The 25,314-nt window shown below is 59.7% G+C and overlaps 3 protein-coding genes across 22 annotated transcripts in view; 2 read left to right on the top strand and 1 right to left on the bottom strand.

Annotated features, from left to right (window-relative positions):
* Positions 1-2,242: 2,242 nt before the first annotated feature.
* Positions 2,243-13,712, top strand: LOC141946028 (prominin-1-A-like). 3 transcript variants are annotated; one of them, XM_074875102.1, is made up of 25 exons: positions 2,243-2,838; positions 3,079-3,229; positions 4,507-4,568; positions 4,772-4,977; positions 5,402-5,522; positions 5,677-5,740; positions 6,170-6,259; positions 6,536-6,726; positions 6,817-6,891; positions 7,204-7,267; positions 7,535-7,694; positions 7,955-8,107; positions 8,472-8,595; positions 8,755-8,846; positions 9,072-9,156; positions 9,253-9,414; positions 9,676-9,747; positions 9,955-10,044; positions 10,174-10,227; positions 10,594-10,674; positions 10,993-11,061; positions 11,147-11,236; positions 11,494-11,606; positions 12,871-12,888; positions 13,269-13,712. In XM_074875102.1, the coding sequence occupies exons 2-25, from the start codon at positions 3,100-3,102 to the stop codon at positions 13,318-13,320; spliced, it is 2,418 nt and encodes an 805-aa protein (XP_074731203.1). In that variant the 5' UTR covers positions 2,243-2,838; positions 3,079-3,099; the 3' UTR covers positions 13,321-13,712. The 3 variants fall into 3 exon arrangements, with proteins under 3 accessions (XP_074731203.1, XP_074731204.1, XP_074731205.1); XM_074875103.1 differs by having other exon boundaries at positions 2,245-2,838; positions 9,271-9,414; XM_074875104.1 differs by lacking the exon at positions 2,243-2,838 and having other exon boundaries at positions 3,023-3,229; positions 9,271-9,414.
* A 2,259-nt stretch (positions 13,713-15,971) lies between these two features.
* Positions 15,972-19,611, bottom strand: HPS6 (HPS6 biogenesis of lysosomal organelles complex 2 subunit 3). The gene has a single exon (XM_074875106.1). It carries the CDS (start codon positions 19,609-19,611, stop codon positions 17,158-17,160), a length of 2,454 nt encoding a protein of 817 aa, XP_074731207.1. The 3' UTR covers positions 15,972-17,157.
* ARMH3 (armadillo like helical domain containing 3) overlaps positions 19,574-25,314 on the top strand; it is a 132,891-nt gene continuing 127,150 nt past the window's right edge. For 11 of the 18 annotated variants that reach the window (XR_012629699.1, XR_012629700.1, XM_074875115.1 and 8 more), the window contains exon 1: positions 20,333-20,414. The gene's annotated coding sequence lies outside the window, so the exon portion shown is untranslated. The other 7 variants (XM_074875112.1, XM_074875113.1, XM_074875110.1 and 4 more) reach the window with 7 other exon arrangements.

The raw sequence follows: 25,314 nt of genomic DNA on the forward strand, positions 1-25,314 counted from the left end.
TGGGCCTGCCTGGAGACCAAGGTGATGGGCACGTTCCCCGGGGAGCAGTGGGGGTGGCACGGTCCTGCTGTGGGAACAGGGCAGCAGCAGCTGAGCAGCATGGAGGTGTCCTGGGGGGACAAAGGAGGGACAGGTGACCCTGCTGGAGGGGGAGGCACAGAACCAATGGGGGCTACCCAGATCTAGAATCTGGGGGCCATGTGCCAGCACTGGGGGCAAGATGCTGGTTCCCCAGTTCCCCCAGACCAGGGGAGATAGCTGACCCCAGAGATGGCATTTTGCTGTCCCCACTGGGTGGGGCGTCAGAGAAGCTGGGTCCAGCCCCCAGCCCCCAGCCATGGGAACACAGTGGGGTTAAACAGCGGGTGCCTCATCCCACGTAAGCCCCCCCTGGCCAAACATGGAGGGCAAGGAGCCTGCAGCTGCAGGTAGTGCTGGGGCAAGGGCAAATCTGACCATAATGGGGGAGGAAAATGGAATGTGGGAGAAACCAGGCTCTTAAAATAGGGCTGATGCAGTGGAGGGTGGGGGCAGGATGGGTCCTGGTCCTTGCAGCAGGGGCAGGGCTTGGGTTGACATCTGCACTGAGGGATGTCACCTTGCCATCCCTCCCCTGATGGGGCTGGGGTCGGGAGGGCTGCAGGGTACCTGTGCCATGGTGGGAGCAGGGCAGCTGGGTGAGCCCATGGTGTGGTGGCACCCTGGGCTGAGGTGTCAACCCCCTCGCTTCTGATGTGCACCGAGCTCTAGCGGCCTCAGCAGGATGCCCCAGGCTGAAGGGGAGCAATGCCCTGCAGAAGCAGATCCTTTGTCTGGGGAGGATCCCATGGATGCCTGGCTGGTTCCTGCCCACACATGGCCGTGGGAGCTGGGCACGCACCAATCTGGGGGAGTGCAGCACCCCGGGCAGCCGGCCCTGTCCCATGCGGGGTCGCTGGTGCCTAGTGCCACATGTGCCCCCTGCCCCCAGGAGCTGGCAGAGGGCCCTGAGGCAACACTTTGGGATTGAAGTCTGAACTGGAAAGCCCAAGGATGCCCGTGAAACCCCCAGACCTCTCACCCCACATCAGCCCCAGCACTGTGAGAAACTTGCTAGTTCCTACTTTTTTTTTTTTTTTTTTTTTTCCTTTTTTGAGGGAGTGCATCTGTGTCCTCAGCTGCCCTGCCCCGGTACCAGTGCTGAGCTGGAGGGTCTCACATGGTGCCCCGGCACCTGGTGTGGTCCAGGCCAGGAGGAAACCCCCAAGGCAGGGCTGCCTTCCTCCCCGTGCCGCCTTCACCCAAGGTCATGGAGAGCAGCGATGCCTGCTTGTGCCAGGGAAAAGTTAAGCAGTAACCTGGGAGGTGGCGTCCAGCCAGCCACTGGTGCTGGAGGTCCGGGGAACCCGTCCGTGTGAAGGACATCTGGGTAGGGCTCACCTGGGCTCCCTGCGGGTGCCCATCCGAAAGCACATGGTCCCCATGAAGGGTCACGGGGCTGGGGTAGAGGCCGAGGCCCTGGGGAGGGAGGTGAGGAGGTGTGGGGCACGGCTGAGGGCTGGCGTGGGGGCAAGGTGGGCAGCGTGGGGAGCTCTGGGCACAGGGACTGGGGCAGGGTGGGCTGCTGGAGGGGCCGGCACTGGGTCTGGCAGTCTGGGGACAGAGAGGGAGGCGCTGTGCCCCACTGGGTCTCTGTGGGGCAGAGAGGGAGCATCACCTGGGCATGGGGCAGGGGGGCTGGGGGCAGTGGGCTCTCCCAGGCGGGACAGGACAGGAGCCGGGGTCTCCGGGGGCGGATGTCCGGGTGGGGTGGGGTAGGGGTCCCCCCGGAGTGGAGGCGGGGTGCCAAGGCACAGCGGGGCGGGGGCAGGGGGCTCCTTCCCGGCAGAGGCGGGGGCCGGGGCGGCCGCACGCCCCGGGCAGACCCCGGGGGGCCGGGGCGGAAGGGGCGGCCCCGTCCGGTCCTGCCCACCCCTCCCCGGGCCGCCCGCGCTGCGGTCTCGGTGCCGAGCCGAGCCGGAGCCGTGTCGGGGAGCTCCTGTCGCCGCCGCCCGCCGGGACGCGACCCCCGGGGCACCTGCCCCGCGCCCACCGGGTGCGTCCGCGGCACAACCGGGAGCGACCCCCGGCACCCCCCTGCCCCCTGCTGCGGCTCCCGGAGCCCCGGCGGGACCCCGGCAGCGGGGCGGGGGTTAAGGACCACGGGGCGGTGGCAGGGGTAGAGCCACGCGTGGCTCCCGCGGCGTGGGAGACCTCCTCGGCGGGGGGGGGGATGGAGCCGGGCAGGCCTTGGGGGCAAATCCCGTCTGGGGGCCCCTGAGGTTGCCCCCCACTTGCGGGGGTCCGGGTGCATGTGGAAAACGGCGGGTTTGCTGCAACACCCCGTTTGGGAAGGTTTTTAAAATGCAAAACCTGTTTCTGTGGCCAGAGCTGGGTTGTGCCGAAACCGTGCCCGGCCCAGTGCACCCCATCCTGAAGGGGTGCAGCTGGGGTGGGGCGGGCGGGATGGCTGCCGGCCCTCGGGACCACCACGGGTCACCCAGCCCCTAGGTCGGGACAGGAGGAACCCAGAAGGGGCACGGGAACTCTGTGGAGGGCGAGGAGAGGGGTTTGTCCCCGGTGCCCGGGTTGGGATGGGTTGGTGGTGACCCTGACCTGGGTATGGAGAGGTGGCTCTGGGGTGGCTGAGTGCCAGGAGGTGGCAGGGGCAGGGTGGGGCAATCCTGGCATCGCCGCCTTCCCCGGCAAGCAGCTTTTCATCAATCACAACTGAAACTTAAACAAACCATAACGCCTGGGTGCTGGCACTGTGCAGCGGGGCCCTGCGGCAGACGGTGCACAGAGGTGCCAGAGGACAGGGTAAGTGCTTCATCTCTGCTTCATCCACCACAGCCCCTCTGGTCCCTCGTGGGCACCTCCTGCCACTGCTCCCGGGACTCCCCATCCCTCCTCGGTGCTCTCCCGCAGCTCTTTCCTTCCGGGCAGGAGCTGGCAGGTGCCTGATTTTTTCTCCCCGTATTTCCTGCTCGGAGGCAGGAGGCAGGGCAGGCCGGGTGGCCCTGCACCCCAACGACACCGACAGCTCCTCTCTGCGCCCAGGCACCCGCCGGAGCTGCCGTGATGGAGCTGGGGAACATCTCACAGCCCGTGTACGGCCCTGGGCCCGAGGCGCCGGGGAGCAGCATGGTGGGCCTGGTGGGGATGGTGCACGGCTTCCTGCGGCTGGTGCAGCCCAACGCCCTGCCCGTAGGTGGGTGCATGGCGGCGGGGGGCTGGCGATGGGGTGAGGGGGCTGCTCGGAGCTGAGGGTCTCTGTTGAGCCTGAGCTTTCCTGGACTGGTGACTGTCCATCCAGAATTTAAATGCTGGGGTACTGGGTTAGGAGGGTTATGGGGGGGGGGGGAACGGAATGGGGTCCCTAAGAACTGCCAGCTGTGTCCTGCCTGTGTCCCACCACAACTGTGGAGCAGTCTCAGGTGGGCCCCAGGACAGGCTTTGGTGGCAGCTCCACCTTGCAGAGTCCTGCCCCATCCTCCAGGTATCTTGATCCCAGGCCCCCGTGAAAGGTGCAGAGCAAACCCTGTGCTGTCTGCGAGATTGTGGGGTCCTTGCTTGGCTTGTGGCTCTCTGTGTCTGGAGGTGACAAGGTGTGCTTAGGCAGGACCCGACTTGGGGCCACCAAGAGCAGTGTGTCCCAGTGCCAGCACCCGCACGGCAGTGCTGCAGGCACCCCCTGCGCACCACCCTGCTTGCCAGTGCTCGCCCTCCCTCCTCCACCTCTGAGGGGATGTGTCGCTGGCACAGCTCTGCCCCGAAGTTGCTGCAGGTCGGCATGAGTGATGCCACGACCCTGCGACTGCTCAATGCCTGTGGAGCGAGTGCTGCCCACCTGGGGGGCGATTTGTCACTCTGGCTGCTGGCACTTGTGCTTCCTCCTTTGCTGGGCTCAGCCCTTGCTCGTCAGAAACCTGCAGGCAAACACGTGGCTGGCAAACAATGTGATGTCTTTGTGGCATTGTTTGTGTCACGCAGATACTGGGGTACAATCACACAGCACTGTGTGCTGGTTTGGCTTGTAATGAGGCCGTGGGACAGGGCAAGCCCTGGGGATGAAAAAGGCAGCGCAGTGGGGGGAATTACTTTGCCCTGGTGCCCATCTCGTGCTGGCTGGGCATCTGTCTGGGGCTGGGCTGCAGGAGGGCAGCCCAAAGGCAGCCAAGGTGGTTGTTGGAGCATCCTCCCCCGAGCCTGCCCCCAGTGCCTGCTGGGGTGAGGACCTCCTTGCTCCGTGGACCCCTGAGAGCCTGGGGGATGGCAGTGCGTCTCCTGGGTGCAAAAGGGCTGTGTGACACAATAACAGGGGAGAGACAGCTGGGAGAAACCTGCCATGCACTTACAGCCGCTCTGAGCTGCAGCACTGGAGGTGATGCCTGGTGCTGGCAGCCCCTCTCTGAGGTGAGCAGAGTGTGGGGCCCTCCTGGAGAGCACAGTACCTGCTCACAGCCCTCTCCACTCCTTGTCCCACAGAACTCATCGCAGATTTTGGGCAGCCCCAGAGTGAGGATGCCACCAGGGAGCAAGTCCAGAAGGTGAGCGGGCAGCCAGGGCAGGTAGCCAGCAGCCCCAGACCACCATGGGCTGGGGGATGCTGGTGGGTGCTGCTCTGAGGCTGAGACCTGGGTTCTGGGCAGCAGCAAAGGGGAACCCATCCTGCCCTGTGGGGGTCTGAACAGGGGAGCTGGGGAGCCTTCAGGAGCACCAGTGTTATGCTGCCTCTCATTCTTCCTCTCAGCTGTTGCTCTACGAACTGGGTTTCCTGGTCTGCATGGCCATCGGGCTCCTCTTCATCATCCTCGTGCCCTTGGTGGGATGTTGCTTCTGCTGCTGCCGCTGCTGCGGGAACTGTGGGGGCCGTATGTACCAGAAGCAGGGCCGGCAGATGGGCTGCCGGCGCCGGGCGCTCTGGGCCTCCGTCCTGCTGGTCTCTGCTCTCCTCCTGTGAGTACGCCGGCCGGGAGGCTCCGGATGGGACCCAAGGGCGGGTGGAAACACCGGCGCTTGGCGGCTGTGCCAGGAAGCTGCCATTGTTCACAGGAGCAGATCCCAGCACGGCGGGACAAAGGAGAGGAAGCAGTGGCGGTGGGGAGCTGGCCCCAGGGGGGCTGCGTGTTGGCAGGGTGCAGACCCTTCCCGACAGCTTTACTGTGAGGAAATGTGGGTGTGCCAGGCACCGGGCTCCCCCGTGCCTCAGTTTCCCGCATCCCTCCTCTCTGGTCCCTTGGCTGTGTGCAGGGCTGATGCTCTGGAAGCGGGGCTCAGCGGCATGGTCTGGACCGTCGGTGCGGGCGGATTTACAGAGGCCTGGGGGGGAGCGCTGGGACCGAGCTCCCTGCGTGCTGACCCTGCCGACCTTCCCTTGCAGGGCTGGTGATGTCTGTGCCTTTGTCAGCAACACCCGCTTCTCCCAGGCCGTGTGCGGCACCTTCCCCAACATCAATGACACCCTGGACAACGTCCGCACCTATGTGGCCTCCATCCCCCAGGCAAGCCTGGTCCCCCTCCCCAGCTGGGGTACCTAATGGGGGCAAGGGGTCAGGCGGAGAGCAGCCCACATATCCCCCTGGGAAAGGGTAACTGTGGGGCTGGAGGTGGGGCAGGGTCCCCACCCTCACTGACACCCCATCTCTGTCCCTGCAGCAAATCAATTTTATCATCGACAGCAGTGACGTCCCGCTGGGCCACGCCAACCGCAGCCTCCAGGGTGAGGGTGTGCAGCAGAGGGGGGCTGGAGCATCCCCATGCACCCACGGCGAGCTGCTCTGGCAGGGTTGGGGGTGCCTGGGGAGTGAGGGTGTCTGGGGGTGCTGCGTGGGTGCGCCCTGCTGCTCTGCAGATGGCTGCTGATCCTGGGGGCCACTGGGCTGGTTCTCATGGGGATGTCTAAAGGGAGTGAGTCTGGGGGCTCCTCCTGGCTCTTGCTCCAGCTGCTGCTTTTCCCCATTTCAGGCTCCTCTCTGGGGAGGGTGAGGAAAGTGGTGGCAGGGTGGGGGTGTCCCTTCTGCTTGCCACATGGGGGTTGGTGTAGGATGGGGTCCTGGGGGGGGGGAGGGTGTCAGTGTTAGCAGTTCCCCTGCAAAGCCCTGGGACCCCAGGGGTTCTGTCACTGACACCATCTCTCGCATCTCCGCAGACATTGGGCCCAACCTGGGCGGCATGATCATCTCAGGCATCAGAAGCAGCGTGGACGGGGCTCTGGGATCCCTCCAGAGCCTCCTGCAAGGTAGTGGCCCCATCCCTGGGAGGCTGGCAGGGCCTTGGAGGGGACTTGGGGTGGGAAGGCTGAGAATGAGAGCTGGAGTAGGTGCATGTTTGGGTAAGGCTACCAGGGAGGGGGGGTCCATCTGGTCTCCCAGCCGCAGCCTGGGGCAAATGCTGGGACTTTGGGGGATGCCCCTATGTTGCATTTTTTGATGGGTCCCCGAGGTCCAGCTGGCTGAGGACAAGCCCCCAACGCACAGGCAGAATGAGTCCCCGAGCCCCCCCACTGTCTCCCCAGGGATGGAGACGTTGGCGGCCGCCTTCAGCAGCATCACCAGCACTCGCTCGCGCCTCGAGGAGCTGCAGAGCAACTACAGCCGGCGGCTGGCCAGCCTGCGGGATGGCCTCAACCAGACCCTGCAGCGCTGCGGCCGCCCCTGCGGCAGCGTGTCCCTGGACGGCCTCGCCTTCAGCGCCAATTTCAGCACGGTGAGGAGGGGCAGGGTGTGGGGCGAAAGGTCCCCCACAGCCCCTTCACCAGCCCCCCGCAGCCCCCTCACCCCAGGCTCTTCCCCGCAGATCCCCAGCGTGGAGCAGCAGCTGGAGGCACTGGGTGATGTGTCTGGCTCCAACATCGCGGCCGATTTAGAGAAGGTAAGGGGTCAGCCCTGCACCTGTGCACAGGGCTGGGTGCTCCTGGGGCTGCGGGGGCTGTGCTGTGAGGGGGTGGCTTGGGAAGAGCCCCGCCAGGAGTTAGTTGCTGTTGCATGGAGAGATGTGCTGGTCGGAGGTCTGCCTCGGCCAGAGCCTGCCCGCTGTCCCTGCCACCCCCGGACACGGTCAGGGCTGGGTGCTGGGGGGAGTCTTGGCTGTCCCATGCCGCCGAGATCTGGGGACAGAGGGAATCTGCTGAGGCCTGGGTGCGGGCAGGGACATGAGCTCTGTGCTGTGTCCCCCTGGATACAGGTTAACAGCACGCTGGACATGACCCCTGCCAAGGTGCAAGAGCAGTCCCAGGACATGGTGACAAGTAAGCAGGGCTTTGTGCCCCGTGTGTCGAATTCCCCTTCTCTCAGGGCTCCGTATCCAGTTCTCATCCCATCCCTGCTTGGAGACCTCCCCTGCTGTTGCCCCACTGCCTGCAGCCCTGGCTGTCCCCAGGTCCCCATGTGCTATCATGCTGATTCCATCCTTGACCAAAGCCACCCCCTTCCCATCCTCTCCCAGTCCCTACTGCCCCAGATGAGCTGGACCCAGGCAGCAGTTCACAGCACCAACCTGTCCCTGTCCCCTGCAGAGACCCAGGACCAGCTGGGCCTCATCAGGCAGGAGATCAGGAGCTTGCAGGAGCAGTTGCCGCTCCTGGATGTGGAGGGCAACGTTGGGGCCTTTGTGGGCAATGCCACGTTGGTGTTGGAGGAGTACAGGGAGCCGATAATCTCCTTGGATGGGCTCAGGTAGGTGAGGGGCTGCTGCATCCCCCAGCTCCCTTGTCTGGAGAGGCTCAGGCTCTTGGTCCTCCAGTTGCTGGAGCTGAGGGTTTGCTCAGTGGTGGGGCTGTGGGTGCAGGGTAGCCAGACCTACGCCTTGCAGCCATCCATGCCCCTTCTCTGGCAGGGTACTGGAGGGCTTTTTCCTCCCTGGGAAGGCAGCTGATGGGATGTCGGGCACTGCTCAGGGTCCTTCTCTCTGACTCCTGCCCCTCCTTTTGCCCCAGGTGGAGCATGTGTGTCCTCCTGTGCTGCATGGTGCTGCTGGTGGTCCTCTGCAACGTCGTCGGGCTGCTGCTGGGGCCCCTGGGGCTGAAGGAAAGCGTGCTGCCCACGCAGCGCAGCAGCCTCTCCAATGCCGGCGGGAACTTCTTCATGGCGTGAGGCTCCCTCGGCTGCCAAGGACACGCGTGGGTGCGGTGGGATGGGTGGGCAGGGCTGTGCCTGGGGATGCTCAAGCTCCCAAATCATCAAATTATTGTGGTTTAATGCCTTGCCCCACATGGCAACTCACCATGCAGGTGGTAAACACAAGGGTAGAACATGGTGCTGGTGAAAGGTGTTTGAACGGAGCCTGTTCACCCCATGGCGGCGGGGGCCTGGCAGTGTATGCGTGGTCCTGCAGCTCTGCGGGTGGGTGGTGGCTTCAAATCTGGGGAAGCTATGGCGGGGTGTGAGCCCCAGGGTACAGCCTGGCTGTGCTCCAGGGCCTCCAGGGTGCTGACAGCGTCTCTGTCCCAACAGAGGGGTCGGCTTCAGCTTCATCTTCTCCTGGCTGCTGATGCTGCTGGTGCTGATCACCTTTGTGCTGGGGGGGAACATCTACATGCTCATCTGCGAGTCCTGGCGCAGCCAGCAGCTTTTCCAGGTGACCTCCCTGTCGGGGAGACACCCCTGCCTGGAGCCACTGGTGCCTTTCTGAAGGCTGCTGGTGGAGCGGAGGCAGAGCTGGCCTGTTTGGGATGTTCTTCCCAGGTGTCCTGCCCTGCACCATGTCTAGTTTCTCCATCTCTTCCCTTGCTCTCAGCTCCTGGACACCCCCGGCCTGATCCCCGGTTTCAACCTGTCGGAGCTGCTGGGCCAGGAGGATGGCACAGCAAACTTCTCAGAGGTGTACAGGTGGGTCCCAGCACCAAAACCATGTCTTTGGGGAGGGGTACAGCTGCTCGGTGCCCTCGGATGCTCCCTGGGATGGGGGCAGCTTGCCCTACCTGCCCTGGCTACAGGCAGGCGCTGATGCCAGGGAAGGATGGAGGTGTGACTTGCCTGCATGGTGAGGACGTGCTCCTGGGAGGGGGTGGCCCTAACCTGCCCTGTTTTCAGCCCTGTGTCCTCCTCCTGCAGGCAGTGCCAGCGAGACACTGCTCTGTGGCAAACACTGCACTTGGACCAGAGCGTTTCCCTGGACAAGCTCTTGAACATCAGCCAGGTGAGCGCAGCGGTGCCATGTTCTGGGGAGCAGAGCTGGGGGTGTAGGGCTGGTGCTGGGGGGACAGTGAGGGGACAGCACCATGCCCCATCACAGCTCCCCTCATGCCGGCAGTACACAGGAGAGATCTCCACGGCCTTTGAGAAGATGAACATCACCCTGAGCCCAATCTCCCTGCTCAGCCAGAGCCAGAGAGACTTGCTGCTGAACGCCAGCCGGGCTGGGCAGCCCCCTGACTTCACCCCCACGCTGGAGCAGGTGGGCTGAGGGTAGCCTGCTGTTGGGATGGGGGAGTCGGATGTGTGTTGAGGGGGTCCACTGCCCCCTGCCCTTTGATGCTGTGGGAGTCCCACTGCAGGCTCCCAGGGTGTCCCCTGCCATCCGTGTCACTCCTTGGGGAAACTGGGCACCTCCTCCACCCGGGAGGCCCTGGCTCCACTCTGCCCCATAGGGATGGTGTATGGGCCCCCCCATCAGCCCCGTTCCCCATTCTCATGGCTCTGTCTCTGCCTTTTCTAGCTGGATCAGAATGTGACCCACGGAAGCTTCCTGGATCTGGCCGTAGAGCTGGAGCAGCTGGCAGACAAAGTGGTGAGAGGCCATGGTAGCCCGGGGCCATGGATGCCCTGTCCCCAGAGCCACTGGCTGTGGGGGCTCCTCCACAGACCTGCCTGGGTGCCGAGGGGAGGCGAGGCCCTTCACCCTTGCCCAGCTCTTTTCTTCAGCCTGGCCCCACCTCAGATGGCTGAGGGGCAGGGATCCCGCGCTGGGGGACACTGCTGACTGCAGCTCCTCCAGGGTGCAGATGTGAAAGAAGACCTGAAGGCTGATGCTGGAAAGCTGAGGGAGCTGGACAATGAGATGCAGATGAGCTTCTCTGGGCCACTGGTGAGTGATACTGGTAGGGAGGAAAGTCCTAGGTGCTGGCTTGGGCTCCCCCAGAGCTTGGAACCTGTTGAAAGGGTCTTGGCTGAGCCATGGGGTCCACACCTCTGACGCCCCTCTCTCCATCCTCAGCAAAGCCTGAAGGAGAACATCCACTCAGTGCAGAGCAGGGCTGCCCAGCTCGAGGTGAGTGGCACAAGGGGGCCTCCTGAGCCCACCCCACTCCAGGGCACCCTGCAAAGTGCCCTTGATGTCCTGGAGTAGAGATGGTGGGGGCTAACTTGCAGTCTTGGGGAGCTGGTGGCTGCCGCGGGACTCTCCAAGAATGCACTGTAGGGGCTGCTCATGGGGCAGAGGGAGGGGGCCCACACCACGGACCCTGCCAGGCACAGGCTCCCTCCACCTGAGGTGCTTGGGCACTACCAGTGTGTGACTGCTGGGGACACCACAGCTCAGAGATGCTGTGTCTCAGGGATTGCTGCCGGGCAGGGTGGGGGACATGTGGGGACCCCATTTCCCCCATCACACTGCTGAGATCACCTTCCACCCCAGGCACAGACAAAAGCTGCAGTGGACAAAGCCAGTGAAACCCAGGAGTTCTTGGAGAGGGAGACGGCAAACATCATCAAGAACGTGAGCTTGCCTTGCCCTGCTGCTGGACTACCCAGTGGGGATGTGACTGGACCCCCACACCAAGACCTCCCTCTGTGCAGGGATGCCAAGCAATGTCTGGCTGTTTGTCCTGCCCTGTCCTCTTCCCCGGGGATCCCCTGTACCCCTGGGTGCCCTCTCCCCTTATGACACTCCAGACAAGGAGGCAGGGTGGGGCTTGCAGCCCCATTGCTGCTGAGTTGAGGTGGTCTGACAGCCCTGATCCTGACAGGGAGGGGACATGAGGCATGGACTGGGCTGGGAGTGCAGCATCTCCACTCACTGCTTGCCCCCCCCCAGGAGACGTGGACCTTCCTGGAGAAGCTGTTGGATTTCTTTGAGACCTACATCTCCTGGGCTAAGAGCAGGGTGAGTTGAACCTTCCTCAGTGGGGTGGAGGGAAGAGGAGGACAGGCTGCAGGGTTTCGGGGACACTGACATGTCCTGTCCCCAGCTGACGGGAGACGTGGCACGTTGCAAGCCCATAGCTCAGACCTTGGATAATGTGGAGGCCATCACCTGCGACTACATCCTGGACTCTCTGGTGAGTGGGGCAGCAGTGTGTGGGGTGACACATGTGTGGGGTGGCAATGTGATCCCTTTGTCCCCCTCATGCACAGGATGAGGGGTACCCATCTCTGCCCCAAGCAAGCAGGGCCCAACATCTCCCCAGCGGATTGGTGGCTAAGAGCAAAGGCCAGGCTGCAAGAAGGGGTGGGTGGGTGGTCTTTGGGGGCCCCGGGAGCAGGAGAGCTCTCCCAGTCGCTGTCTGGGCCCTGATGGCGCTCTCCCCGCACCCAGAACACCTTCTGGTTCAGCCTGGGCTGGTGCACCTTCTTCCTGCTGCCCAGCATCATCCTGGCCATCAGACTCGCCAAGTTTTACCGCCGCATGGACATTGCTGATATCTACAGGTGAGGAGCTCTTTCCCCCTGTGACCATGCTGGGCCTGGGGTCACCCCTGCGCACTGGAAGCTGCCCCTTCGTGTGCCTCATGGCAGCCTGTGGGGCTGATCCTAAAGTAGCATGGGCTGGGCCGGGGTGGGGGGGGCAGGGAGGTGGCTTGGGACCTTCAGCCTCTGAGGGTGGAGATATTTCAGAGAAAAACCTGGCTCTGCCTGCTCTGCAACTCCTCTTTGAGCAGCTGAAGGTGTGTGTGGCCCCCCCTTGGAGGAAGGAGCCTGTCTTGCATGGCAGGGCTGCAGCCCCCAGCCCGGCTTGGGGGTCTGCCATCTGAATCGTTCCGCTTTGCACCCTTTCTTGGGCTGGGGCCCCCAAACAAGAGCACAGCTTGGTGCTGCGCAGAATGCAACATGCTGTGTGGTTGGTGTCATTGCCACGAGGGTGCAGTGCTTGCTCACGCGCTTGTGGCCACCAGCGCCCTGGGGCTGCTTCCCAGCCCTCTGGGGCCCTTTCCCCATCCCTCCGGGGCCCCCTGACCAGCAGCCCCACTGCCAGCATGGCCACCAACCCCTGAGGGGAGTGAGCAGCTTCCAGTGAGCAGATTTCCAACTGCTGAGGCTATGGCTTGGCCCTGTGGTGCAGACAGTTTGCTGGGGGTTCCCCAGTCCCCCCACCTGCTACCCCTGTGCTCTAGGGTCACAGCCACTCGGGGAGCCAGGGTTTGCAGCACCCCTGTGCCCAGTGCAGTCCCAGCCAGCTTTCCTCCCTGCCTGCCCCACTCCTCCTCGGTCCATGCCCTGGCTTCCCCAGGACCCATGCTGGGGTGGTACGCGGTGTGTGCAGGATGTGACGCTGAGCTGGGCTCTGCCCTGCCTGCAGCGTGTCCCCGTCGGTGGCCCTGGCACCCTTCACTTCCCCCTGCAGCCAGGCTGGCTGGAGACACGGGCTCAGCTGCCAAGGAAACTTGGGGGAACTGAAATTGTGGTATGGGGGAGCTGTGTACCACTGAGCCGGCAAGCGCGGGGCCCCACTGTGCCTGCCTGGGGAACGAGTGGTGATGCTCCGGGGGCAGCAATGGTTTGGGGGGCTGTAGGAGCCTGTGCTCTCTGTCCAGATGGGGCAGCCGTGATGGAGGGGACCATAGCACCCTTCAGCCCCCTGTGTCCTCCTTGTGTGCCCCAGGGGAGATCTTGTCCCACTGGCAGATGCTGGACTGTCCCAAGAGGCATCTTCTTGCCCCACTGACACTGTCCCCTCTTTTTTTCTCCCCTCCAGGAATGAAGCCTTGGAGATGTAAGTAGCAGTGCCAGGTCCTTGTGTGGGGTGGGGGACAGCTCCTGTGGCATGAGGGAGAACAGGGCACAGAGGGAGGGGGACAAGGAGGGGAACAGGGTGAGTGCAGGCCAAGGAGGGTGCTGGTACCAGGGGAGGACTGGGAAGGTGGAACCTGTGCCATGTAGACTGTTCTGGAGTCCCCCCATCATCTTCCCACACTCCTAAGTTAGGGGGTGCTGCTGCTCCCAGCCTTCCCCAAGCTGGTGGGGTGAGGGGGTTCCTCTTTCCTGTGGGGCTAAGTGATGGGTGGGATGACATTTGGCCACCCCAGTGCATCCTGTGCTGTCCCTTGCTCCCCTCTGTGGCTGGGGGTGACATAGGTGATCTTGATTTTGCAGGCCACCCACGTTCAACTTCTACAAAATCCCGCGGCCGTCCATGAGGCATTAGCCCCTGTTGCCCACAGCATGGACATGGAGGAGATGGACATGGCTGCTTTGTCTGCTGCACCTTCTCCCTGGGTGCTGGGGAGCAGGTTGGGACCCCCTGGTTGAAACCTCCTCCCCAGTTCCCATTATGTGACAGTGCCCCGGTATGTGTGGGAGGGGGGCTGCTCCTTGCACTGCCCCAGGTGAGGCTTCACACACAGTCCCCACCAGACACGGTAGGCTCAGGGCAGTTTGTACTGTCCATGCCACTGCAGCCTGTGCTGCTGGCCAGCGGGAACCTGCTTACCCAGGGCCCTTGCTTGAAAAATGTGACTATTTATTTTTGCAGGGAGCCTGACTCTTTCCAAGGCTGTGATTTTTGGTGTCAAACAATAAATGGGGTGTTTGTGTGCACTGTGGGCATGTGGCTGCGCTCTTCACATCCTGGCTGTGATGGAAGGATGCAGGGGTAGGGGCAGGGAGGGTTCCCCACTGCTGGCACAAGCTGGGCCTGTGCCTGGGAATAGAGGGCTCTTGCTGGGGTCTCCAAGTGTGCCCTGCCCACAGCCAGCTCTTGGAGTCCTCACCCAGCCCACAGGTCGATGCAGGACCACTGCTCAGAGTCACCAGGGCTGGGTGACACTCCACTGGGCAGCCCCTTGCACCTGTGGCTGGGTGGGTGCCAGGTCCTTCCCTGTCCACGAGGTGCCACCCCATGCTGTCCCCAGCACACAGGCACCCTTGTGCCCTCCAATGACCCTGCTATGTGTTACCTGTGGGTTTCCAGTTAGTTTATGGGGTGCCTGCAGCCCACACCTCCCTCCCTCTGCTGGGTGTGGTGGCACAGGGACTTTCTGTGTCCACCCCTGTGTGTCCCACACTGCTGCATGGCACGGACGGGCACGGCAAAAGCTGCATGCACAGACAAGCCAAAGGTGATTTGGTCTGCACCCATAGTGGGGCCAGTGCAGGTCTTGCTTTGTGCTGCTCCTTGGCCCAAGCACAGGGACCATCCTGAGAGCCGGGTCAGGCACAGGGGTTGTATGTGAGCAGCTTGACTCATTTCCTTCAGTGCAAAGTCCAAGTCTCTCTAGAGCGAGCAACAGGGCCAAACTGGTCAGCTTGCCCTCTGCTACGTGCATCTGCTTTATCACTTTTTCCATTTGGCTTCAGATCTTCTAATCACTGTTTTTTCCTTCAGGCGTTATCTGAAGCTGTACTGGCCTTACCTCCTGCTATCTCCCCCCAGCACCCGTCCTGACCACAGAGTGCCCCATGCTTGCCTATCACCCAGCTGAATCTGTCCTGTGAGGTGGCTCAGCCAGTGCTCCCCCCCAGGGATGCCCCTCCCTTTCTGGTACTTGGGGCGGGATTTCCCGGCACCCCCTTGGCGAGCATTTAGCTCAGTTTTGTCTCCATTTGCTTTCCCCCACCCTAAACCCTCAACCTCCCGAGTTGTGACTGTTTTGTGCTTGTCTAGGGGCTGCGTGTGGATGTTTCCATCCCCGAGTCCCAGGCTGTCCCCACCACACAGCGTTCCCCGCTTCCTCTCCCCTTGCTGTGCCTCGGGGACACCAGCCCGCGCAGGACTGCTGCTGGCTTCAGTTTCCGCTAGCTGGCTTTGCGGGCACTGCTCCCTCCCTGCTCCCCTCTCTGCTCAGCCTCCAGCTGCAGCCTTTTCTTTGCAGAGCTAGTAGTGCTGGAAGGCAGGGAGCTTGACCCTCCTTGTTCGCTGCATCAGCATGGCCACCTGAACCCAAACCCATCCCTGGCCCTGAAAATCTCCCCCCAAATTACTGCACAGCCTTTGCCAAGGCGTGGGGCTTGCTCTCAGCAGCGCCTCATTCAGTGCTGCCCCAGGGCAGCATCCCGGTCCCTGGAGCTGTGGCTCTGAGTGGGGCCTGGGTCCATCCTCCTCCTTCTAAGCAGCCTCAGGCAGGGCCAGTAGCTGCTCGGGGAAGAGGTGAGGATGGCTCATTGCAAAAATGCCCACGGTGGCTGCCACCAGCTCTCCTTTCAGGCCGGGCTCCCTCCACTCATGTGAGCAGCAGCTGCCAGAATCACTTCCCTTGCGTGGGAGGGAAACTCGCAGCTCCCCACGACCACAGCACAAGCACTGTAAGGTCTCCTCAATAGCCAGCCAGTCTCTACAGAACCGTTGCAGTAGTTCCTCTTCCCCTTTGCCAGGCTTTTTTCTACCCGCAGGGACTTTCTGCAGCCGAGCCCTCATCTGGGGGGAGGCCCTGCTGCATCTTTACAGTGGTTTGACGAACCAAGATCCCTCTAACGATGGCTCTGCCTGGGGTAGCAGGCTCTCGCTGGGGCCAGCCTGGTGCTCCCTGTTGCTGGTTTTCCAGCCAGGAACAAAGGGACAAGTTGCAGCTTTTGAAAAAAAATTCTCCCTTCCTCAAGTCTATCTTGGGCCCAGCCACAACCATGTGCTGCCTGGATGGCTGTTCTCTGCGGCACACACACACTCCTGCCTCCACGGCTTCATAGGGGTAAGGAGCTGAGTACCACAGAGGGAACGGGCTGGCCAGGCACAGCTCCATCTCTGAGCCCCCAGCATGTACCAGCAGTGAGTTGAACTTGGCTGCTTTTCACCAGAAGCAAAATTAAACTGCCCTCTTCCTGAGGGTGTGCATCCTCACAACATCCACCACTGCCCCAGCACTGCTTTAGGAAACTTTATTTTTAAAAGGAGTCTGTCTTCCACACTTAACCGCACTCTCAAGAGGACTAATGCAGGTGAATCTCCCCCATCCCATCCAAGCTCTGCCAGCCTGGCAAGGCAAGAGGCAGCTCCTTAACACCACAGCCCAGATGGAGGGGCAAAGCCCCAGCCCGGGTCTCTCTTCTGGAGGAGGGGGCCTGGCAGCGAGCGCTGGAGAGAGGCTGGAACCTGGATCTTCCTGCATGATTGCTCTCAAGTTACACTGACTTTGCAAACAGAGGCACAATATGAGCCAGACAACCCTGACAAAGCCCCTTTGTGTGCAAAGGGCAAAGGTAGGTGAGATGGGAACAGAGGGCCAGGGCGTCCTGCAGCATAATCTAAGCTTCCACAAAGGAAAGGGAGAGGCAGGGCCAGCCCCAAGCTCACACAGGCTGCTGCCAGCTTCTCAGCTCAGAAGACAGTTTGGGTACCGTCTGGGATAGAGAGATAAGGGAATTAGGCTGCTCTCTTCAGCTAAGTAGCTGCAATCAGTCACAGCTACAGGACTGATCCCAGAGGAATTGTGGCGAGACAGCATGCAGAGCGCTGCAGCTGCCAGCGCGTGTGCTGGGACCCCCAGTACCACGGAGCTGCACCACACGGGCATTTGGCATCTGACTGAGCCCAAAGCAGCAGGACTCAGCGGCTCCACTGCAAGAAACATGCCCAGTTTCTCACAGGCAGGGCTTGGAGGCACCACCCAACCCGCTGTGCAGAGAATGGGGAGGGAAAGACGGTGTGTGTGCCTGCCCGCCACTCCACCACCACTCCTAGAGGATCAGGGAAGTAGAAGTGAAGTTATAAAGGAACCAAGAAAACCGAAAACAAAGTGCTTTGGGCAGGGAGCAGTTCTGTAGTCCTGTAGTGCAGCCAGCGCTTTCATCTGCAAATGCACCCGGCATTTGCTCCTCCACTGGGGCACACGCAATTGCACTTGCTAGAAATAGCCAGAAAGCCTGCCCTGGCTTCAGATGAGATCCCCCAACCCCAGATACCCGATGGACTCTTTGAGATGCTGCCGCAGGGAGACTTCAGAAAGGAGCAGGCTTCCATTCTGCCAGGCAGGGCAGGATTTCCTGGGGTGGATGCAGCTTTCCCCTCCCTGTGCACCCAAGGCTTGGGATGCCATTGTGCTTTCCCCCTTCACGCAGTGTCATCCTGTGCCAGTGTTGAGGGGGAGGAAGTCCTTGCCACGGGTGGCTGAGGGGCATCATCAGCCGCTGCTTTTGAGGGGACCTTGTGCTCTCGGGGTGGGGTAGGAGGGGGGAAGGTGGGGCTCTGCAAGGCATCTGAGTACATCTCGTCCTGGATGCAGGGACGCTGCAAAACCCTCTGCAGCAGCGGCTTGAGCAAGCCTACAGTCAGCTGGTTCCCCTCACTGGAGAAGGGCGCTGGGTCCTCCTGGGAGTCAGGGAGGTGCTGTAGGACCACGGCGAGGATGTCGGAGGTGGTGAGCTCAGCAGGGCACAGCAGCCACAGCGTGTCCAAATAAGGGTCCAGCTCCCGGTGCTGGGCAAACTCTGCCAGCAGCGTGGTGAATATCTCCTTGTTAAGCAAGGGGCTGAGCTTGGAGAACTTCTCTGCCACTTCCACCACCCGCTGCCACTGCTTCAGGCGGATGAGAAGGTGCAGAGCTTGCAGCACGGCCTTAGGCCTCTTGCTGCAGAGCAGCAGTTCGAGCTCCATCTCATCATCTGCCTCACTGCGCTTGTTCTTCCTGGCCAGTACTCCCAGTGCTCTCTTGTACAACGGCACCCGACCCTCTGGGCCCTCCTTGCTGCTGTATGCCCAAGAGATGCTAACGTACTGCTGAGTCAGCTCCACAAAACTGGGCAGCCACTTGGGTTTAAATCTCAGGAAGGAGGCGCAGATGAGCTCAAAGAGTGGGACCACCCCATTCTGACCCACCTCTTCCTGCTGTGGCCCTCCCAGGACCTTCTTCCACACCTCTGGGGTGGCCCTGGCTACCAAGAGGCCATCCCCATTCTGCTGCAGCTGCAAGCAGCTCCTCGTGGCCTTCCAGGCAGCCTTGGGGAAGGAGGCAAAGACAGAGTTCAGGTAGGCCAAATTGTCCTTGTCCATGTCAGAGCGCAGAACGCGGCTGACCTCCTGCTCCACCAGTTCCTCGCAGTAGCTTTCCACCTCACTCTCTGGGGCACACACCACACAGGTCTTGAGGAGTTCCAGGCTCATGTAGCTCTGCAGCTCCAGGCTCATTGTGCTCAACAGCTTGGCATAAGTGTCTTGGAGGCCTCGGGCTGGCTTCTGCTGGAGACTGTGCTGCAGGATGGCAGCGAGAGCCACAGGAGCCTGGAACACACCACCTTTCTTCAGCTTCTCCACTGTCAGCTTGGAGCTGCTGAGGCTCCTCCTCTGGTAGTATCTGCAGGCCTCCTCGAACACCATCTCCACCAGGCACGGCTCAGGTCTGCTGCTGTCCTCAGGTTTGGAGAAGCTAAAGCTGTAGATGCCAGTTTGAGTGAGGAGCTGGATGCTGTCCTCCTCTCCCAGGGACTCCAGGAAGTGCACCTCTTTCATGCTCAGGATTTTCTTTTCTATGAGCCTTCCACTGTTCTGGTCGATGAGGTACAGGACCCCAGCCAGCACGCAGGCCAGGATGCTGCCAAAGGTCTTCAGCTGGACAGGACGTCCTTGGGCAAGGGGGCCCCCCTCCAGGTCAAAGATATGCCTCTGTGTTCCATCTGGCTCCACCATGTTCACAGCACCCTTTGTGCTCACCAGCAGCAGACCCTCACTGTTGGACACAGCGGAGGTGTGAATGTCCAGAGGTGCCAAACCTGAGAGAAGACCCACAGAACCAAGCAGGAGCTTCCTGAAGTCTGACTCGCTGCTGTAGCGCAGCACCTTGCTGTGGACGAAGCCTGCAGAGGGGGCTGTGATGGTGAGCTTTGCCTTCTCAGGATGCCAGATAAGGAGGAATTTGGAAGTGGTGGCAAAGCTGGCAGTGGCAGGCACCAGGAAGACGTGCTGGGGGGAGGCCAGGACCTGGTACTCAGGGCTGTTGTGCAGGACTATCCTTAGAGTGCCCAGGCGCACACCTTGCTCCCCCACCTCCAGAGCCCGGGTGCAGACACAGAACCTGAAGGCACACTTGCTCATGTCCGAGTGGGTGTCCAGGGGAGGCCTCTCCTCACACCACACCAGGCTGGCTCCTTGGCTGCACACAGAGACGATTCGTGCCCGGGCACCCTGGCAAAGCTCCACTGTCTGCAGCAGCTGCCAGCCCACAGCCACCACGAAGTGCCAGACCTCGGTGTGGCCATGCTCCCACACGACAGCCAGTACCCAGGTGCCCGGCGTCACAGGGTTCTGCAAGAAGAGCAGTCCCACAAGGGCCGGTTGGGGCGGCTGCCAGTTCCTCTCCAGGTCGGCTCCACCGATGCCGTGGCGCTGGAAGGCCAGCACCCGGGGCAGGGGGGGCGGCCGGCTCTTCTGCAGGACCAAAAGGTGCTGCCCGTCGGGGCTGGACTGGACGTGGCTGGGCTCTTCTCCCCGGCACAGCAGCTCCTGCAGCCAGTGGCCTCGGCTGAAGTCACTGAAGTCGGAGACCTGCCGCAGCGTCCCGGCTCGCTTCATCTTGGGGCGCCCGCCCTGGTCACCGAGAGCACGCACCAGGGTGAGCAGGGGCACGGAGCTCCCGCTGCCACGGAGTCCCCTCCCACGACCTCCCCCGTCGCAGGGTCTCTAGAGACCTCCCGACCCCCAGGGAACCCCCCGGGCACCCTCCTCCCCCGGCGAGCCGGTTCCGCAGGCTCCAACCCCCCCGAGGTACCTGCCGCGCCCCCGGCTCCCCGGCCACCCACCTCCGCTCGAGGGGACACCCCCCGACCCGGCGGGGCCCTACCTGCCGCGGCGGCTGCCTGCCGGGGCCGGGCCGCCCCTCCGCCGGGGCCGGGCCGGTGGCGGCTCGGCCGGGCTCGGCACGACGCGGCGCTGCGCAATCACGAGGCGGCGGCCTTCCGGGAGGAGCCGCGCCGCGCCGGCCCGGGCCGCCCCTCTCCTACTTCCGTCGCCGGTGCGGGGAGGGCGGCGGGGCCGCGGCCCGGGGGCGGCCTGCGGGGCGTCGTAGGCGGAGAGACCATTTTTTTACCGGGGGTGGGGGGGGGTGGGTGTGTCAGTCTCTTCGGGGAGAGGCGAGCTCCGTCCGGCTCGGGGAGGAGTCTCCCCGCCGCTGCCCCTACCCGCCCCTCCTGTGGCTGCCGCCGGAACGGGGGCCGCCCGGGCAACCGGCGGGCGGCGAGGCCCGACGCTGACAGCGTCCCCCCGCCCTCCTCCGAGTGCCGGCGGCGCTAGGACCGCGCGGCGCGGGCCACCCGAGGCGCATGCGCGGCGCGGCCGACGGCGCCTGCGCAGTGGGAAGGGGAACGGCTCGCCCGCAGGTGAGTGCCGGGGATCGGGGCGGGGGGGACGCGCGGCCCCCCCACCCTCGCGGGGCCAGGCCACGCCCCCCGCCGCCCCTCCTGAGCGGCCGCCCCGGCGCGGGCGGGCGGCCACGGCCCCTGGGGCTCTGCCGCCCTGGGGGAGCTCCGCAGGGCGGCGCCGCTGTTCGCCGCGGGGGGCCTCGCCGGGCACCGTCTGCTGGCGGCGGGGCCCGCCGCTGCCCACGCCGGTACGTCCCGCAGGTCCGCCCCGCGGGTCCGGGGAGCTCCCCCCGGCCTTTGGGCAGCCGGTGCTGGCGGCACCTTGCCGGGGGGCGCAGCCTGCTTTGGCACAGCCCCTTGCGCGGGCCGGTGACCCTGGGCCGTGTCAGGGCCCCTCGCCGCCCACCCTGCCCCGGGTGGGGCCTGGCCGCTGCCTGGAAACTTCGGGCGTGCGGGAGTAGTTTTACCCAAGTCTGTCGCTTAAGAAGTTGCGGCTCCTTCCCCCGCCTGCCCGCAGTGCTGCTGTGACCCCTAAGAACGCGTTACCGCAGTAAGTGCCTCCGGGTGCCGTGCAGCCAGTGCTGCCTCGCCCGAGGAGGCCTCCCAGCAGGCTGGAGTTGCCCAACCCTTGGGCCGTGCTGGTGCAGCTTCTCATGTCCCACAGAGCCTGCCTGCTGCTGAGGTGGTTTGGGTTCAAGGTAACTCTTTCTAGAAGAAGAATGATCAGAGCATGTTTTAAAATCATTGATCATTCCAATTATCTGGTTTACCTCACGGTCCTACAAGCACTTGCATGGGCAAAGCAAAGGGGAGCAGTCAACTGTGGTAAAGGAGTGGGAGCGTGTTATGTTTATTATGCTGAAGGCAGAGGCAGCTTGCTACATAAGCTTGCAGCTTCAGCCAAAACCTTGTTGCGTATGTCACTGTAAGAAAGTTTGCTCTTAAGCAGAGACTGTAATCTGAATATATGATGAGAGCCAATTCGGGCTGAGCAGGTGGGTGGAATATGCAAGCAATAAGATAATTTGGATCATTGCGATATGTGGTGATTGCAGTTCACCAGCTGTTTGAGCTCTAGGTAGAAAGCGTGACAGAAATTTTTAAGAGGAATTTTGGGGAGGGGAAAAAGGACATCAGTTTGGTTTTCCAGTAATAATAGTGTAATCCTCTGTCTGTGTCACTTAGGGCACTTTTTGCTGTGTGCAAATAGCCTCTGCAGGCTGGGTATATACAACGTAAAAATGTTACCCAGTTATTGGCCAGCATGCACAAAAGAAACAGTGAGGCTTTAATGAGCTGCTGGGCTAAGCATTCATCTGCTCACCACCCCTGCTAACACACCAGGCAGCCATGCAGACATCCCTCAGGAGGGGAAGAGTCAGCCTCAGCTACTCAAAGTTGCTGAGTTGCTATATTCTGGCTCCCTGGAGGTTTTGTTTGTTTTAGGACTTACACCTTTTTGAGTTTGTGTTTTTCCTCCTGTGTGTTTGTGCTACTAATAGTCCAGATCTCAAAAATATTACCTCTCTGCAGCTCTACCTTTCTTATCTTGTCGTGGCTCTGCTGTGCAGCTTCTTAGAACATGGCAGCTTCCTCAGAAGTCGGAGCTAAGGTCATGCAGCTGCGCTGTATCCCCACTGACAACTGAAACCACGGGAAAAGGGCTGGGGAAGGTTACAGGGAGAGTGCTTTTCTTCAGAAGGAAGACATCTGAAAAGGTCTCTGAGTGGCATGAGCTTTTAGGTGGGAGTGTAGAGGCAGTGTGGAGTATTTCATGGTAAACTAGGTGGGACGTATTCTGAAGGGCTTGAAAAGTGAAAACTCAGAGAGACCTTCTGATATGAGAGAGCTGGGCATTGTAGCCAGGAATATGGGAAGGAAGCGTGATGAAAAAATGAATTTGGAAAAATGGTGTGAACAGATGGAGGTGGAAGCATGTGACACGTGTCTAGATGGACTTGACAGGAAGAAGCTTAACTAGTTGATGGTGTGAAGTTGATGGATTGGGTGTTATTTTAACTGGACAGCTAGAAATGAAAGGCAATTATGGATGAAGTGTGAAAAATGTAGCTTGGATGTTATTCTTTTTTATCATTGCTGAAGCAGGTGTAGTGGGAGATAGTCTGTGGCTGTATCTGCATTAGGAAGCTGCTTTTCCTGTTTTTCAAGGGGGGAAATACAGGTCAGTAGTGGTGCAACTTTAGATTGTACTGTGTAGAAGCACGTACACTGCTAACAGAGCAGGATGGAAGGACTTGCTGGTAAAAATGCATATACTGGGACTGTGCTGGGGATTATGTTGCTTGGTACTGCAGAAAAAGAAGTAGGATCTATGTGGGTTTTTGTCATCAGCACACCCTCAGAATATATTTCTCGTTATATACTGCATGAAGGCACCTGGAAATTCTGCCAGATGGATCCAAGGCTCGTGTGCTGTGAGTGTTACTGTTTCCCTTGGTGGTGGGTTGGGCACCTTACAGTTGTGAAAGAAGGTACATTCTGAGCAGTTTTCATTCCAATGGACGATATACAAGTAAGGTTGTAAAGAATGGATGAAATATAAAAGCAGCGTGGATGTACTAGCACAAACTGTAACCGCCAACGCAAGAGTTGGAGGAGAATAAGCTGCCAAAGGGCTTATAGCAGGAATTTGGTCATAATGGTTGCTAAAGTCTTGACAAAATCTAGCCAATGTGTTCCTTCTCTCTCTGTTTCCGCTAGCGGCCTGCCAGGCTGCTGCTGGGTGGTCATGGGAGTTCTGATACTGGAACTTGAACTGGGTCAAGGTGCTGTCTATGCATGGGGATTCATAAACTCTTGTGCTGGGGGCAGATTCTCTATTGCTTCCAGTGATGGATGAGTGCTGGAACCTGTGTTTTAACTGCTGGTTGCTCAGGTCCAGTGTTGACTCTGCAGATTCATCACGTGGATTAAGTGCAAGCTTCTCCTGGAATTTAACTGAAGAATTTAAGGACTACGTGGCTTATAATGTATGGCTTTAGAAGCTCTAAGTTAACTTTTAGGCAGCGGTTTATCCCCCTCTCTTGTATGATCGAGATGATAATTTTTGAACAACTTTCCTTTAGACTTGACTGATATACCTGCAAAATACCTTGAAAGGCAAAGAGTGATCACACCGGGTCCCAAGTGCATGTAGTTGGTGGTGGGGGCAATTACTAGCCTTGAAATATTTAAACAACTATGTCGGATCTTAGTAGCAGTGGTAAGTCAAGGGATATTGGATTCTAAAAGCAAAAGTATCTCAGCTCTTTATTCAGAGTCTTTATAAATATTGATTGAGGTCCAGGGCTTTGGCATTAACACGCTAATATAGATCACATCGTTTGCACTACCTTTTTCAGATAGGGAATAAATGTGAATATATGTGAAAATACCATTTTATGTCCTCAGTTTGTTTCCTTTTTATTTAGCCAAGAAGTGTTACAGTACATTTTTTTGAGGTGTCCAGACTGAAAAAAATACACTTACTCATGTCTGATTGTATGTGGGCATTGTGTATATGCATCTGTAATCTTGAAAACTTTTCAGGGTTCTTAGCCTAGGCAATTAAATGCAAAATATAGAGCTTGGTGGGCTGCATGCAAGATTACAGAAGTTGCAAGTTTTGGATCCTGATTACGTTATAGTGTAGATGTGCATTAGTGTTATGTTCTCTACAGTAGTATTTTTGCTATTATAGGATGATCTATGCAATAATAGTACGTCTGTACAGGAGCTGAGTGACAATGCGGAGCAGCCACAGTTTTCAGTATGCTCAAGTCTGAATAAACCTCAGACTCAAAATGTCAGGTTCATTTTTCCTGTGGATATTCTAACGAAAAGCCAACAGAGATGTGCTCATCAGAATGTCACATGTTTGGTTGGAATCTCTGCTATGAGCTCTGGAATGAAATGGAACGGAGGTGGATGGTTGGATGTGCTCATCCCTTTCTTCCTGACTGGATCAGCTGATCTCCTGGGGTTGATGACAGATAAAGCAAGAGTCTGCCTGAACTTCTGTCTGCCATGAGTTTTATCTTCCTGCCTTTGTGCTGCCAAGACTCATGCTCTGTTGAGGTTTCTTTTAGTTCCAGATGAAGCATCCTGGATCTTCTGCTGCACAGCAAAGTACTTGCTGTTCTAAAAATCCACATGCGTGCGCTTCCCTGGCCCTGAGGGGTAGTTCTCCTGTGCAGTCAGTGATTACAGCAGGATTCATTTAGCAGCATGTGTTAATGAGACTGACCTATTGACAGAATAAATTATCCGTTTGAACCTAAAATGTGGAAAATGCACTGATGCTTTTTAAATGTGATGCGTTTAAAGGATAATTGTTAACTATATTCAGTGTCATTGTTTTCATAAGCTGTCACGGTGTCCTTATAATTTGACACCTCTGCAACTTATTTATAAATGTTTTGTGCATTTAACTTTGTTTTCTGCAGCTGCCTAGAAGGTCCCCATTAGCAAAATGCAGTTTCCTGTTTCTGTCTTTATGACATCTAGAAAATGTAATTGCATAAAGTGAAAAGAAAAAGCCATTTGTACAGCCTGATCATCATAGGTCATGAAACAAGCGCAGCCTAATAAAGCATTGGCATGAAAGGCGACTTTTGCTTTTCTCCCCTTGTTCCTCCATATGCTCATTTGTAGAACAGCAAATTATAAACAAGAACATTATTTAATCCTTGCCTCTAGCAGTATTCTTGGTATGTGCTCTGTGCAGCTTCGGTTGAGAGAGTAAGAATCTCAAGTCCCATTTTGACAGAGACTAGAATGTTCACATGATCATGCAATCCCTCTGATGCTCACCCAGCATCAAGCCTTTGTATCTTGTGGGATTTAGATTTTTCTGTCTTTCTGGAAATGTAGGAAAAGTGTTAAAATGCAGCTCGCAAAGGCCAGGGACTAAGCAGCG

The sequence above is a fragment of the Strix uralensis genome, chromosome 7 (genome assembly GCF_047716275.1).
Source record: "Strix uralensis isolate ZFMK-TIS-50842 chromosome 7, bStrUra1, whole genome shotgun sequence".
NCBI lineage: Eukaryota > Metazoa > Chordata > Aves > Strigiformes > Strigidae > Strix > Strix uralensis.

Coding starts and splice junctions, on each gene's coding strand:
- LOC141946028 (XM_074875102.1), top strand. CDS start 3,100: ATGGAGCTGGGGAACATCTCACAGCCCGTGTACGGCCCTGGGCCCGAG. Junction 6,727..6,816: donor TCAGCGCCAATTTCAGCACG/GTGAGGAGGGGC, acceptor TCTTCCCCGCAG/ATCCCCAGCGTGGAGCAGCA. Junction 6,892..7,203: donor TCGCGGCCGATTTAGAGAAG/GTAAGGGGTCAG, acceptor CCCTGGATACAG/GTTAACAGCACGCTGGACAT.
- HPS6 (XM_074875106.1), bottom strand. CDS start 19,611: ATGAAGCGAGCCGGGACGCTGCGGCAGGTCTCCGACTTCAGTGACTTC.